The following is a 13,113-nucleotide window of genomic DNA, read 5'->3' as shown; positions in this document are numbered from 1 at the left end:
GGGAAGCCGGGGGGTGCGGGGGCGGGGGGGAGCCGGGGGGCAGGTGGCTGCGATCCGGGGGCAGCTCCACCCAGCACCCTGCAATTGCGGGGCAGTTTGCCCGGGGCCCGCCCGTGGGCTGCAGGCGGGGCCGGGGACGCTGCGCCCTTCGCCGCCGCCGGGGCCGGCACTTTCCCCTCGGCCCCTAAAAGTAGCAGCCGCGGCGCGGGCACTTCCGAGCGGGCCGGCCTGGGCGCGGTCCTGGCAGCTCGGTATCCGGCCCGCGCCGCCCGCCCGCGCTCCGCTCGGCCCCGCCCCCGCAGCCGGTACGGTGCTGCCAGGACCTGGGGGGACAGGCCCCGCCCCCTCCCCTCCCCGCCAATCGCCGTGCGGCGGTGCGCCCGGCCGGGCCGTGGGCGGCGCGAGCTCAGGGCGGGCGGGGCCCGGGACGGTCCGGGCGAGCTCGGGCTGCAGCGGGGCCATGCGGAGCCGGAGCAACTCCGGGGTGCGGCTGGACGGCTACGCCCGGCTGCTGCAGCGAACCATCCTCTGCCACCAGGTGAGGGGCCGGCCACGGGCAGGAGTTGGGGAAACTGAGGCAGGGCGCGGCGGCAAGTGCCCGTGGCGGTGCTGGGGAGCCCCTCTCGGTCTCCAGCCTGTCGGGTCACGGTGCCGGCCGGGCGGGAGCGCTGTTCCCTGCTGCCCATCACTTGCCCCAGCCTGGATCTCAGCGGGTTCAGGTGCTTAGTGGCCCTGGGGTCTGGGCCCAAGTGGCATAGGCAGGAATTGAGACCCGCCTTCTGGAGCCTAGGCCAGCACCTCCCGGTGCACCGGACAGAGGGGAGAGCTGGGTATCCCTGGCGGACAGAGCTGTGTGCTAGGGGAGCCAGGGACTCTCGCACAAGCAAACGCTTATCGGACAGTCAACAGGCAAGTCGACTTGTTGTCCCCCTCTCCCTTAATGCCTCTGTCAAAGAGGCAGGGAGGGGGTACGTCAAAGCGGCAGAGCCCGGGCTCCACGCAGCACTGCTGCTTTGAAATGCCACGTGCAGCCCGGGGCCTCCTGGGGTGTCCCCAGGCTGCATGCGGTGTTTGAGTGGCAGCGCTCCTAACCCTAACCCGCTGCGTCCCGCGTCCCGGTGTTTGAGTGGCAGCGTCCCGCTGAGAGGCGCTGCCGCTTTGAAACACTGCGGAGAGCCCAGTGTCAGGCTTCTTGCGGCGTTTCAAAGCAGCAGAGTCATGTGGAGCCCAGGATCAGCTGGAGTAGCAGTAGCCCTATTTGATTAGTCAATTCGTCAATATTTAACATCCTTACCACGTGCACAGTGCTCTGCTGTATCACTTTGCTGCAACGGTTGTGTTTGCTGCTCAGCTTCCCTGTCACCCCAAGTGACAGCTGTGAACATTCACTCTCCCTGGCTGGGTGTCCGGTTGTATCTTGGGAAATCTTTCCAATTGCGGATGTTCTTCAAGGATCATTTGATTCCAGTCCAGAGAGCAGAGCACGCACCCACAGTCTGTAAATGCATCTGCCAGGTGTCTGGAGCGCGCACTCAGACCACATGGGATAGCACAGAAACCCAGCTGCTCTTCAGCAAAAGGAATGGCCAGAGAACCGGTGTGAACTCTCCCGTCACACACACGGAGGGTGCCTGGCCGCTCGCTGCCCTAGAACAAGCCCAAACCCGGGATCAGGTCCAGGTTTCTGTTTCACGCAGTTCTGCTTGTTGAATAGACCCCAAAGACACTACAGAAGCCTGAGCCCCCCCCCCTTATTTCTTTGAAAGCCCCCCGGGTCGTTCTCTGCAGATGATGTCCCGGCTCCGAATTGGAGTTGGAGACCAGACACTCCAGCCCGGCTCTGCCTTTGGCTTTATGTGGCTTTCAGCAAAGTTTCTCTGCCGCCTCCTCTCCCGCTCTGCAATCTGGGATAGTTCCTGCCTCGTGGTAATTGGGGGCTAATTGTGCGGCACTCTGCAAACGTTCAGCATTCTGTGGGGGCAGAGCAGGTGGAACGGCGTCAGTCCCACCTCTGCTGGCGAGAGAGTCGAGCTTCCAGAGACCGCAAGGCAAGCTCTGTGCGGTGTGAGAAGCCGGGGTCTCGCCCGCAGACGTGGGCCCAATTCACGGTATTAGCTCAGCCGTCTCGTGTCTCTGAAGCATTAGACCCTGTTCTCCCCGTTAGTGACTAGGAAGCATTGCCTGAGAGGTGTGACCTTTGAGCCCCCAACTGTGGCAGGATGTAGGTCTGTCTGCAGCGCTCTGGGGTTCAGCTAGGGCCCTTTCCTGCTGTGGCCACGCAGCGTCTCTCCGACCCTGCCGGACTTCCCCGGGCTGCTGCAGGGGGAACTGAACTTGCCTGGTCAGATCCTCTTGCCATGTGGAGCCTGCTGGGCAGCAGGGAAAAGACGGGGTGTTGATTTCACCTTGCATCTGGCTTTCTCCAGAGGAGGATCCCACAGGCAGAGATAATTGGGGTGGGGCAGAGTAGTGGGGAAAACCCCCCCCCCCCCCCAGCAGATGCTGAGGCTGGAAGGTGTGATTGCTTGTGCTGCTAGAGATACCTGCTCTGGCGCTAAGCCTGCTAGGGCTCTAGCGTGGCTGCCGTGGGCCAGCTGGCCTCCTGAGAGCGAGCCTAGGTCGCGGAAGGGGGGTGTTTGGCCGGCCCAGTCAGCGCTTGCAGGGGTGCGTCTGCCTGAGCTGGGAATGGCATCCGGACCGGCAGGGCGCTGCGCGAAGGGAGGTAGCGAGGGTCTCCGCACCCCGCCCCTCCGCGCAAGCCGACAGCTTTGGTGCAGGGTAGGAGGCGTCACGTTTCCGAGGTTGCAGGGTATGTGCGGGCTGGACGTCCTGGGAACTGGGGCTCTGCCCTGCCCCAGGCAGATCGGCGTGGGGGGTTCTGGGCACGGAGCCTTTCATCTTTCCCATCGCCCTTTGCCGGCTGGGTGCCCTGGCAAACGCCAGCGCTGGTTGCAGACCTGCCAGCACCCAGGCGTCACTCCGCAGGGATGGTGTGTGGGGGCGGGGGCCTCGCCATGGGACGGATCTTGCTCCCTGTTTTCAGCACCCTAGTGGCTCTCCCCGCGCTGGCCTAGGCAGCACCGGCCGTTCGCCGGCACCCCGAGATCCAGGGCCGGGCCGGGGGCTCTGGAGTGACTGGCTCCCTGAACTCTGAGCAGCCAGGGCGGGGGGGAAACGCTCCGCTCCAGAGGAGGGCTGCCGAGAAGCAGGTGTACAGGGGAGCTGAGGCTGGTGCTGCAGAGCGGGGGTGGGGCCGGGGGGGTCATGTCTGCTGAGACGAACCCCTTGTGCCAAGTGCTCCCGCCTTTCCGGCCGGTAGAGCCGGGCCCAGGGGAGCGCAGGGGCTGCCTGGCACTGGCTCTTCGGCGGTAGCCATGGCAAAGCCGTTGGCGCTGCGTGCGGCCGGCCCTCCCGCCGCCCCCCGAAAGGGCCCAGACAACGAGGGTTTGTTCCACTGCAGCCGCTGGCCCAGTAAATGGGGATTGAAGCCAGGCAGGGGAGGGGAGAGTGTCCGTCATGGGGTCTGCAAAGGCCGGGCTGGCAGGGGCTGCCGTGCCCGCCAGACGCAGCAGTCCAGTGGGTCCGTGCCCTGTGTGGGGCCAGCCCGTGGGGTGTGGCTGGCCGGGCTCAGCCCAGAGGGTCCGTGCCCTGTGTGGGGCCAGCCCGTCGGGTGTGGCTGGCCGGGCTCAGCCCAGAGGGTCTGTGCTCTGTGTGGGGCCAGCCCGTGGGGTGTGGCTGGCCAGGCTCAGCCCAGAGGGTCCGTGCTCTGTGTGGGGCCAGCCCGTGGGGTGTGGCTGGCCAGGCTCAGCCCAGAGGGTCCGTGCTCTGTGTGGGGCCAGCCTGTGGGGTGTGGCTGGCCGGGCTCAGCCCAGAGGGTCCGTGCTCTGTGTGGGGCCAGCCCGTGGGGTGTGGCTGGCCGGGCTCAGCCCAGAGGGTCCGTGCTCTGTGTGGGGCCAGCCCGTGGGGTGTGGCTGGCCAGGCTCAGCCCAGAGGGTCCGTGCTCTGTGTGGGGCCAGCCCGTGGGGTGTGGCTGGCCGGGCTCAGCCCAGAGGGTCCGTGCCCCGTGTGGGGCCAGCCCGTGGGGTGTGGCTGGCTGAGCTCAGCCCAGAGGGTCCGTGCTCTGTGTGGGGCCAGCCCGTGGGGTGTGGCTGGCCGGGCTCAGCCCAGTGGGTCCGTGCTCTGTGTGGGGCCAGCCCGTGGGGTGTGGCTGGCCGGGCTCAGCCCAGAGGGTCCGTGCTCTGTGTGGGGCCAGCCCGTGGGGTGTGGCTGGCTGAGCTCAGACCAGAGGGTCCGTGCCCTGTGTGGGGCCAGCCCGTGGGGTGTGGCTGGCCGGGCTCAGCCCAGAGGGTCCGTGCTCTGTGTGGGGCCAGCCCGTGGGGTGTGGCTGGCCGGGCTCAGCCCAGAGGGTCCGTGCTCTGTGTGGGGCCAGCCCGTGGGGTGTGGCTGGCCGGGCTCAGCCCAGTGGGTCCGTGCTCTGTGTGGGGCCAGCCCGTGGGGTGTGGCTGGCCGGGCTCAGCCCAGAGGGTCCGTGCTCTGTGTGGGGCCAGCCTGTGGGGTGTGGCTGGCTGAGCTCAGACCAGAGGGTCCGTGCCCTGTGTGGGGCCAGCCCGTGGGGTGTGGCTGGCCGGGCTCAGCCCAGAGGGTCCGTGCTCTGTGTGGGGCCAGCCCGTGGGGTGTGGCTGGCCGGGCTCAGCCCAGAGGGTCCGTGCTCTGTGTGGGGCCAGCCCGTGGGGTGTGGCTGGCTGAGCTCAGCCCAGAGGGTCCGTGCTCTGTGTGGGGCCAGCGCGTGGGGTGTGGCTGGCCAGGCTCAGCCCAGAGGGTCCGTGCTCTGTGTGGGGCCAGCCCGTGGGGTGTGGCTGGCCGGGCTCAGCCCAGTGGGTCCGTGCTCTGTGTGGGGCCAGCCCGTGGGGTGTGGCTGGCCGGGCTCAGCCCAGTGGGTCCGTGCTCTGTGTGGGGCCAGCCCGTGGGGTGTGGCTGGCCGGGCTCAGCCCAGTGGGTCCGTGCTCTGTGTGGGGCCAGCCCGTGGTGTGTGGCTGGCCGGGCTCAGCCCAGAGGGTCCGTGCTCTGTGTGGGGCCAGCCCGTGGGGTGTGGCTGGCCGGGCTCAGCCCAGTGGGTCCGTGCTCTGTGTGGGGCCAGCCCGTGGGGTGTGGCTGGCCGGGCTCAGCCCAGTGGGTCCGTGCTCTGTGTGGGGCAGTGGCTCGGCCCATTGGCCGGCTGTGCTGTAGAAAGGTGTGACGGGCCGGGTCTGGGCACAGCTAAGGGCGTCCGCTCAGGGAGAATTGCTCAGACTCGGGGCTCCGTACAGCCCCAGACTGGAGACCTTCCCAATAGGCCACACACCAGACACACGGAGCGCTCCAGCTGCCAGCCTGGCCAGCCAGAAGCCTCACGAGCAAAACCCCTCGGACACCCCAGCTCTCTCTGTGCCCCAAACAGTCCCGGGCCTAGCACAGGTGAGTGGTTATAGGACCCATCTCACCTCCCCCCAACGGGTTCTGTCCGGTTCCAAGAAACCAGCCACAGATCCCTGGTCAATTTGCACTCTGGACCTTACCCACAAACCACGCTGGGCCAATCCTTTAGCATCTAACATCGAAAGGTTAGAAAGAGAAAGAAAAGCCTGAGAGTGAGGTTGTAAAGGATAGTGCATTACATGCACCGAATCTCCCAGTTCTCGATGCAGGCTCTAGCAGAGATGTTACAGCTGCTGGCTTAGAAGTCCTTGGTGCACATCCTAGGTCAGGATGGGGCCACGGTTCTTCCCGGCTCGTGGTTCCCTGCGATGCTGCCTCTGGGATGAAGAGCTGAGCTGAAGACCCAAATGGAGGATGCCACGTGGCATATTTATATCCCTACTGGCTTCTTCCAAGCTGGAGAGAGTCACATGGTCAGTGGCCAGGCACCTGGATTCCTTCCCAGGTGGGTCTCTGGTACTTGAGACCTATTGTCCCTGGAGCCTTGCTCATTAGCAGGTCCATAGGCTGAGCCCATCGCTCCACCACGTACAGAGGAACTTCCGGTCTCCGCGCAGAGTCTGTCTATAGCTCCACACACAGATCTCATACAATCGCAGGAATAGAATATACAGACTCAGTAGAAGGGAAGCTTTCATTGGACACCTCGCATGGCCCCCTTTGTACCCACTGTTGGGGCAAACACCCCCCATGGGTGCAGCAGTGACCTGGCTGCTTCCCGTAAACTCCGGTACGGTGACAGAAGGCCTGAGCTGATGCGGGCTGTGGGTAACACCTGCTGAGCTCTGTGGAGTCCTGGGGTCCTTGCGGCTGCTGCTGGGCTGTGCAGACCTTGGGGCATCTCTGCGCAGGGCGGGGCGGAGCCTGGTGCCCTGGGCAGGCGGCGGACGTCGAGGTTTCGAGCCTGGGCCCTGGAGCGCATCGAGCCGGGAGCCGCGTGGGGAGATGCCGAGGGAGCTGGCCACGGCGCAGGGATTAGATCGCAGGGGCAGAAGCTCTCAAGTGGCCTCGGAGCTCTGCGCTCGCGCTGTGTCCCGTGGGGAGCACCTGCCTAGCAGCGCTGCGCTCCGTGGGCTGGGGCCTTTGCAATGTCGTGAGCTGAGCTTTGAGGGAGGAAGGAGTGTCCAGAGGCTGGGAAATCAAGGTTCAATTCTCCCCAGTCAGTCGCTGAGCCCCGGTGCCTCAGTTTCCCCATCTGTAAAATGGGACTGGAGCACTGCCCTCTCTCGTGGGAGTGGTAGGCTGGAGATGTAGCTGAAGATAGGCAGGCCCCAGAAGACTGTGAGGGGCTCGCACTTCACGGTCATGGTGGGCCAGAGGGGGGCGGGCAGGGCTGCTTTGGCGCGTGACCCCGGGGGCCCTGGCTTTCCCCTGTTTGCGTTCCTCGTGGGTAAGCAAGGCGCCCTTCCCGGCTGCCTGTCTCCCCGTGGCTGGCCTGCCCCGAGCGCTCGGGGCTGGAAGTTGAGCCCAGGTCTCTCCCTCCCCGGTGCTGCAGGACCCAGTGACGGGGCTGCTCCCGGCCAGCTGCGACCACAAGGATGCCTGGGTGCGGGATAACGTCTACAGCGTGCTGTCGGTGTGGGGCCTGGGCTTGGCGTACCGCAAGAACGCCGACCGCGACGAGGACAAGGCCAAGGCGTACGAACTAGAGCAGGTATGGGGGCAGGGGCGGGACTTGGAGAGCTCCCAGCGGGACTCCCGGGCACCCGGACTCCTCCAGCGGAAAGGCGAACCCGTCGGCAGCGGGCCCAGTAGGGGAGGGCGTTTCCGCGGAATCCCACCTCGCCCTCCGCAGCCACTGGCCTGTTCGGTGCCCAGGGCGAAGGCCTCCCCCTCCGCTGGCGCTCACACGTCAGGGTAGCTGGTGCGCCCTGCAGAGAGCCTGAAACGAGCTGGTCCCGTTCCCCCCGGCCGGCAGGGCTGCGCGCCGCTCACGGGCTGCTTCTCTGGACGGGGTCTGTCCCAGGCCCCGGCGTCCCCGCTGCTGGGTCCTCCAGTCGCCTCCTCCCACAGCCTCTTCTGGGGGCTTGTCCCCCGGGACTCCGTGGGGCCGTGGACACGTGGGTGCCACCTGCTCCCTGAGCCTCACGTGGGGGGACCCCCTTGGGCCTGTCGCTGTGCTGGGGAGGGGGCTCTGTCCTGAGTCTTCCCCGCTGTGCTGCTAGCGCACCCGGCCTCCTCGCGCGTCCAGGCAGGCGATGGGCGAAGGTCTCTGACCCCACGGTTCAGCATCCGCCACCGGTGGCGGGGGGCCCTCAGACTGCTGACGGCCAGCGCGGGGTCCGGAGGATTTGTCCTCCACCAGACCGAGCCCGGGAGATCCCCAAGGGAGGACTGGGGGCAAGGCAAAGCTGCTTGGGCCCCGGGGAGTGAGCACGTAACACAATAATTCTGCACTGGGGAGAGGCTGGAGGGACAGTGCGGGGGTGGCCTTGTCCTCTTCTCTTGGGGAAGTGTCTTGGCACGTGCCACGGCAACCTGGGCTACCAAGGGGCAGGGCTCTGGGTGTCTCCCCCGCCCCCCCGGGATCCTGCTGGCGGAGGTGGAGGGGCTGCGCGGTGGGGAGCAGCCTGGCTCCATGCGTGTGGCCGACCCCTGAGTCCAACTTGGGCTTGAGCCTGGCAGGACTCCGGGCTGCGCTGGCTGGGGACCCGGGTTGTCCCCTGGGACCTGCTCCTCCCTCGGCCGCTGGCCTGGAGCGCCAGTGCGGGGCATGTGAGCGGCAGGTCCGGTTACAGCCGCGGGCTCCGAAAGGTCAGGCCCAGCTGCTGCTGCGTCAGGGCTCCGATGTGCTGACCAGGCCTGGCCTCCTTTCTGCAGAGTGTGGTGAAACTGATGCGGGGGCTGCTGCAGTGCATGATGAGACAGGTACGGCGCTGGCGTTGGGCCGGGCACCCAGTGAGCTCGGCCCTTCCTGTCCCTGAGCGCCCCGCTGCCCCTCGCTCTGGTCCTCTCTGCATCGCTGCCCCGACCCCTCTGTCATCAGCCCCCCGCAGCGGCCAGCCAGAGGGAAGGCAGCTCCCCCAGCCAAGCCCCAGCCGGGCCCCGGGCTCGCTAGCGCCTCGCCCTGATCGGCCCCTTTGCCCTGGGAGCTAAGTGCAAATGCTGCAGGGTCCCCGGCTCAGTCAGCAGGTGCTGGGTGCGTCCTGGCATGACTCTTGTGCCGCAGCCGGCTCCAGCCCCGAGCCCAGTGTCCGGGCTTCCCACGCTGCCCTCCGCGCCGGCGCTCGGTGTCGCTCGGTGTCCCTCGGAGCGGGGCGCCTCCTCCCCCGCCGGTGGCTCTTCGTCTGCCCAGGAGCCGCGCCCAAGGCCTCGTTCTTGGCGACCCACCTTCCTGGACAGAGAGGCCAGACCCAGCCCAGAGGCTGCTGGTGCCGCTCGAGTGGCTGCAGGCCCCATCCGCCCACCCCCACAGACCTCGTCCCTTTCGTGATTCCCCTGCCGCCGAGCCGTGGCCTGCGTGGCCCGAGCACACGTGTCCCCTGCGTGTGGGCCCTGGAGAGCCTTGCTCCGGCCCCGAGCTGCCGCTGCCCTCGTGGGGGAAGCCCCCCCACGGCCCTGCCAGGAAAGCTGTAACCCGAAGCTGTTCAGGGTTTTGTAACAGGCCTGGTCAGGGAGCCACTGCCAGACACGCCCCCCCCCCCCTCGGCCCGGCGCGCGGCCCCCGCTGCCAGCCCCCCCCCTCGGCCCGGCGCGCGGCCCCCGCTGCCAACCCCCCCCCCTCGGCCCGGCGCGCGGCCCCCGCTGCCAGCCCCCCCCCTCGGCCCAGCGCGCGGCCCCCACTGCCAGCCCCCCCCTCGGCCCGGCGCGCGGCCCCCGCTGCCAGCCCCCCCCCTCGGCCCGGCGCGCGGCCCCCGCTGCCAGCAGGCGTGTGACTGTGCTCTCCCTTCTCGCGGCGCTGCAGGCGGACAAGGTGGAGGCGTTCAAGTACAGCCAGAGCCCCCAGGACAGCTTCCACGCCAAGTACAACACCCGCACCTGCGCCACGGTGGTCGGGGATGACCAGTGGGGTCACTTGCAGTTGGACGCCACCTCGATTTACCTGCTCATGCTGGCGCAGATGACGGCCTCTGGTAACCCCGGGGCAGCGCTCTGGTGCTGCCAGCTGTGGGGCCGCGGCGCGGGGGGTTATGCCTCTCGCCGCCTGAGGGCCGGGAAGGTGGTATCGTCCCTGTGCTGCGGATGGGGAAATCGAGGCACGGGGGTGGGACTTGATGTGTCCCAGGCCACAGGGGTTGGTGTCGGAGCTGGGAAGGGAGCACAGATCGACTGACTTCCGGGCCTGCGCCTTGTCCGCGGCCAGGGGAACGTGGACTAAAGACTCGCAGATGGACGAGCTGGGATCTATCCCTGGCGTAACCAAGGTTCTTGTGCAACCCTGGGCAACTCGTGCCGCACGCCCGTTCCTCAGTTTCCCCCAATATTGACCTTCTTGGGAGACTTCATGAGTGGAAAGAGCTTGGAGGCGCTGAAGGCCCCTGCACGTGCCCACCCCAGCAGTCATTGCCCTGCGCTGTGGAGAGGGCCCAGCCCTCTAGCGGCCGTGAAACTCGGCTGGGCTGGGGCAGCACTTGCTCACCTTGGGGCAGCCTGAGCTCGGCGGGCGGAGCCGCTGTTCGGAGGTGGCGGGCCCAGCCCTCCCCCGGCAGTGATGCGGGGCCGACAACGTTCACACACTGGGCCCGAACAAGCGCCCGGCCTGGAGCGACTGTCTCGGGGTGCTCGGAACGCTGACGGCTCAGCCGGGCGCCGGCTCCTGAATCGGTACCGGGGCCCAGCCACCTCTGGCGCGCTGCCCTGCAAGCACACGGCGGGGCTGGCCCAAAGGCACCGGCGCTGTCGGCAGCCCCAGGAGATGAAGCCAGGCTGAGCAGGCCATGGGCCCAGCGGCCAGGGTCTGGGCTGAGGCTGCTGGCGTGGTGTGGGGGAGGCAGCGTGTGTTGCTGCACCTGGCCTGGGGCCGAGCGGATGGACGCAGGGGCCGGGCTCCGGCGCTGCCTTTGCTGGGGTGACACTGGCGTTGGTTGTGCGCGGCTCAGACCCCGCCGTGGGGTTGGGCTGAAAGCCTGCTGTGAGCGGCGCACTCGGGGCTGGCTGCCGGGGAGCAGCCACAGGCGGTCGCACTGGTGTGACGTCCCACCCTCGCACCTGGAACCCGGCCGGGGAGCTGCCGTGTGGCCGCGCTGGAGAAAGTAGCCCCTGCGTCACTCGGCAGCGCCCACAGGCCAGGGGCCTGGCGCGAGTCCGTGTCTCCGGCGCGCTCTGCGCCCTGGCAGCTCAGTAACAGCACTTGGCTCCACGCTGCTTCCCCGTTGGGAGGAGGCCGCCGCCGCCCCCAGTGCGCTGTCCGCCAGGGGCAGCGTGTGACTCGTGGCCCTGAGCTGGCGAGCGACTCGCCGTGGGAGGGCCCCGTGGCGCGCGGCAGGACTGGGCTCCGTGGGGGAGGCGTGGCCGGGCGTGGGCATGCGGCTGGGAGGAGCGAATTCTTAGCCAAGGGCGGTGCGTGACCCGTGGCCCTGAGCTGGCGAGCGACTCGCCGTGGGAGGGCCCCGTGGCGCATGGCGGGACTGGGCTCCGTGGGGGAGGCGTGGCCGGGCGTGGGCATGCGGCCGGGAGGAGCGAATTCTTAGCCAAGGGCGGTGCGTGACTCGTGGCCCTGAGCTGGCGAGCGACTCGCCGTGGGAGGGCCCCGTGGCGCATGGCGGGACTGGGCTCCGTGGGGGAGGCGTGGCCGGGCGTGGGCATGCGGCCGGGAGGAGCGAATTCTTAGCCAAGGGCGGTGCGTGACTCGTGGCCCTGAGCTGGCGAGCGACTCGCCGTGGGAGGGCCCCGTGGCGCATGGCGGGACTGGGCTCCGTGGGGGAGGCGTGGCCGGGCGTGGGCATGCGGCCGGGAGGAGCGAATTCTTAGCCAAGGGCGGTGCGTGACTCGTGGCCCTGAGCTGGCGAGCGACTCGCCGTGGGAGGGCCCCGTGGCGCATGGCGGGACTGGGCTCCGTGGGGGAGGCGTGGCCGGGCGTGGGCATGCGGCCAGGAGGAGCGAATTCTTAGCCAAGGGTGGCGGGGGCTGCAGTGCGGTCGTGTGAGCTGGGTGGGGAGAGCGGTGGCCCCTCACGGCCAGTGCGCTCACGGGCCTCCCTCCTCCAGGGCTGCACATCATCCACAGCCTGGACGAGGTGAATTTCATACAGAACGTCGTGTTCTACATCGAAGCAGCGTATAAAACCGCCGTGAGTAGCCCCCGCAGCCACGCCTGGTCGCCCCGGCCTCCTAGTGCGGCGTGGGAGCCGCTTTGCCCGGGGCGGGCCCTGGGGGCGGGGGCATGGGAGCTGGTTTGCCCGGGGGCGGGCCCTGGGGGCGGGGGCGTGGGAGCCGCTTTGCCCGGGGCGGGCCCTGGGGGCGGGGGCATGGGAGCTGGTTTCCCTTGGTGCGGGCCCTGGGGGTGGCGATGTGAGACCCGCTTTGCCCTGGTGCGGGCCCTGGGGGCAGGGGCATGGGAACCGGTTTGCCCTGGGGCGGGCCCTGGGGGCGGCGGCGTGGGGGCCGCTTTGCCCGGGGCGGGCCCTGGGGGCGGCGGCGTGGGGGCCGCTTTGCCCGGGGCGGGCCCTGGGGGCGGCGGCGTGGGGGCCGCTTTGCCCGGGGCGGGCCCTGGGGGCGGCGGCGTGGGGGCCGCTTTGCCCGGGGCGGGCCCTGGGGGCGGCGGCGTGGGGGCCGCTTTGCCCGGGGCGGGCCCTGGGGGCGGCGGCGTGGGGGCCGCTTTGCCCGGGGCGGGCCCTGGGGGCGGCGGCGTGGGGGCCGCTTTGCCCGGGGCGGGCCCTGGGGGCGGCGGCGTGGGGGCCGCTTTGCCCGGGGCGGGCCCTGGGGGCGGCGGCGTGGGGGCTGACTGAAATGGCCCCCTTGCCTGCTCGTGGCCAGGGCTGCTGGGCTGTGAGTCCTGAGTCCCGCAGTGATATTGCTGGGTGACTGGGCCAGTGGCTGTGTTTCTGTGCCTCGGTTTCCCCACCTGTGCAGCAGGACTGTTGCGTGGCTCCACCGCTCTGAGCTCTGGGTGTGAGAAGGCCCGTGGATTTAGGATCCTGCGGTCGCAGGGCGTTCCCTTGGGCTGGGGCTCCCAGGGCTGCTGGCCAACGTGTCGCCTGATGCGCCGATGTGGATTTGTGGCAGGACTTTGGGATCTGGGAACGCGGAGACAAGACGAACCAGGGAATCACGGAGCTGAACGTGAGCTCGATCGGCATGGCAAAGGTGAGCCAGGAGCGGGCGCTGGGGATGGGTTTGGGGGTCTCCTCCCAGGGCTCCTTGGTCTGCTTTGTCCTCCAGCCTGCCTGGGGCGCAGCTCCTATCTTGAGGGGGAGGGGGCATAAAACTCCCCCCAGGAGCCGCACCAAACGGCAGCTGTTCACGAGTCTCGGGCGAGAGCTCAGGCCTTTTCCCGCTGGTGTGTGTCAGCCCCTCGAGTGGGAAGTGTCCAGCGTGGGGTGCTTTGCGGTGCCTTAGTTTCCCTGTCTGTGCAGTGCGGGTGGGGTGTTGCGTGAGGGTGCCTTGCCGGCAGTCAGGCTGGTAAAGCTGCCCGTTGGGGTGTCTGGCCCTCTGCTGCTGCAGGGCTTAGGGTGGCAGCTCCACAGTCCAAACCCGGGGC

At 68.6% G+C, this 13,113-nt stretch overlaps 1 protein-coding gene across 8 annotated transcripts in view; it reads left to right on the top strand.

Moving 5' to 3' along the window:
* Positions 1–379: 379 nt before the first annotated feature.
* PHKA1 (phosphorylase kinase regulatory subunit alpha 1) overlaps positions 380–13,113 on the top strand; it is a 59,262-nt gene continuing 46,528 nt past the window's right edge. For all 8 annotated transcript variants that reach the window (XM_075896556.2, XM_075896557.2, XM_089781699.1 and 5 more), the window contains exons 1-6: positions 380–538; positions 6,971–7,129; positions 8,296–8,343; positions 9,380–9,548; positions 11,622–11,704; positions 12,639–12,719. In XM_075896556.2, the coding sequence (XP_075752671.2) occupies positions 461–538; positions 6,971–7,129; positions 8,296–8,343; positions 9,380–9,548; positions 11,622–11,704; positions 12,639–12,719 (618 nt within the window). In that variant the 5' untranslated portion in view covers positions 380–460. The remainder of the gene's footprint in view (positions 539–6,970; positions 7,130–8,295; positions 8,344–9,379; positions 9,549–11,621; positions 11,705–12,638; positions 12,720–13,113) is intronic.

This window comes from Pelodiscus sinensis, chromosome 13 (assembly GCF_052426305.1).
Source record: "Pelodiscus sinensis isolate ZL-2025 chromosome 13, ASM5242630v1, whole genome shotgun sequence".
Classification (NCBI taxonomy): domain Eukaryota; kingdom Metazoa; phylum Chordata; order Testudines; family Trionychidae; genus Pelodiscus; species Pelodiscus sinensis.
The sequence above is the reverse complement of the archived record's forward strand: the minus strand, read 5'-3'. Positions and strand labels throughout refer to the sequence as shown.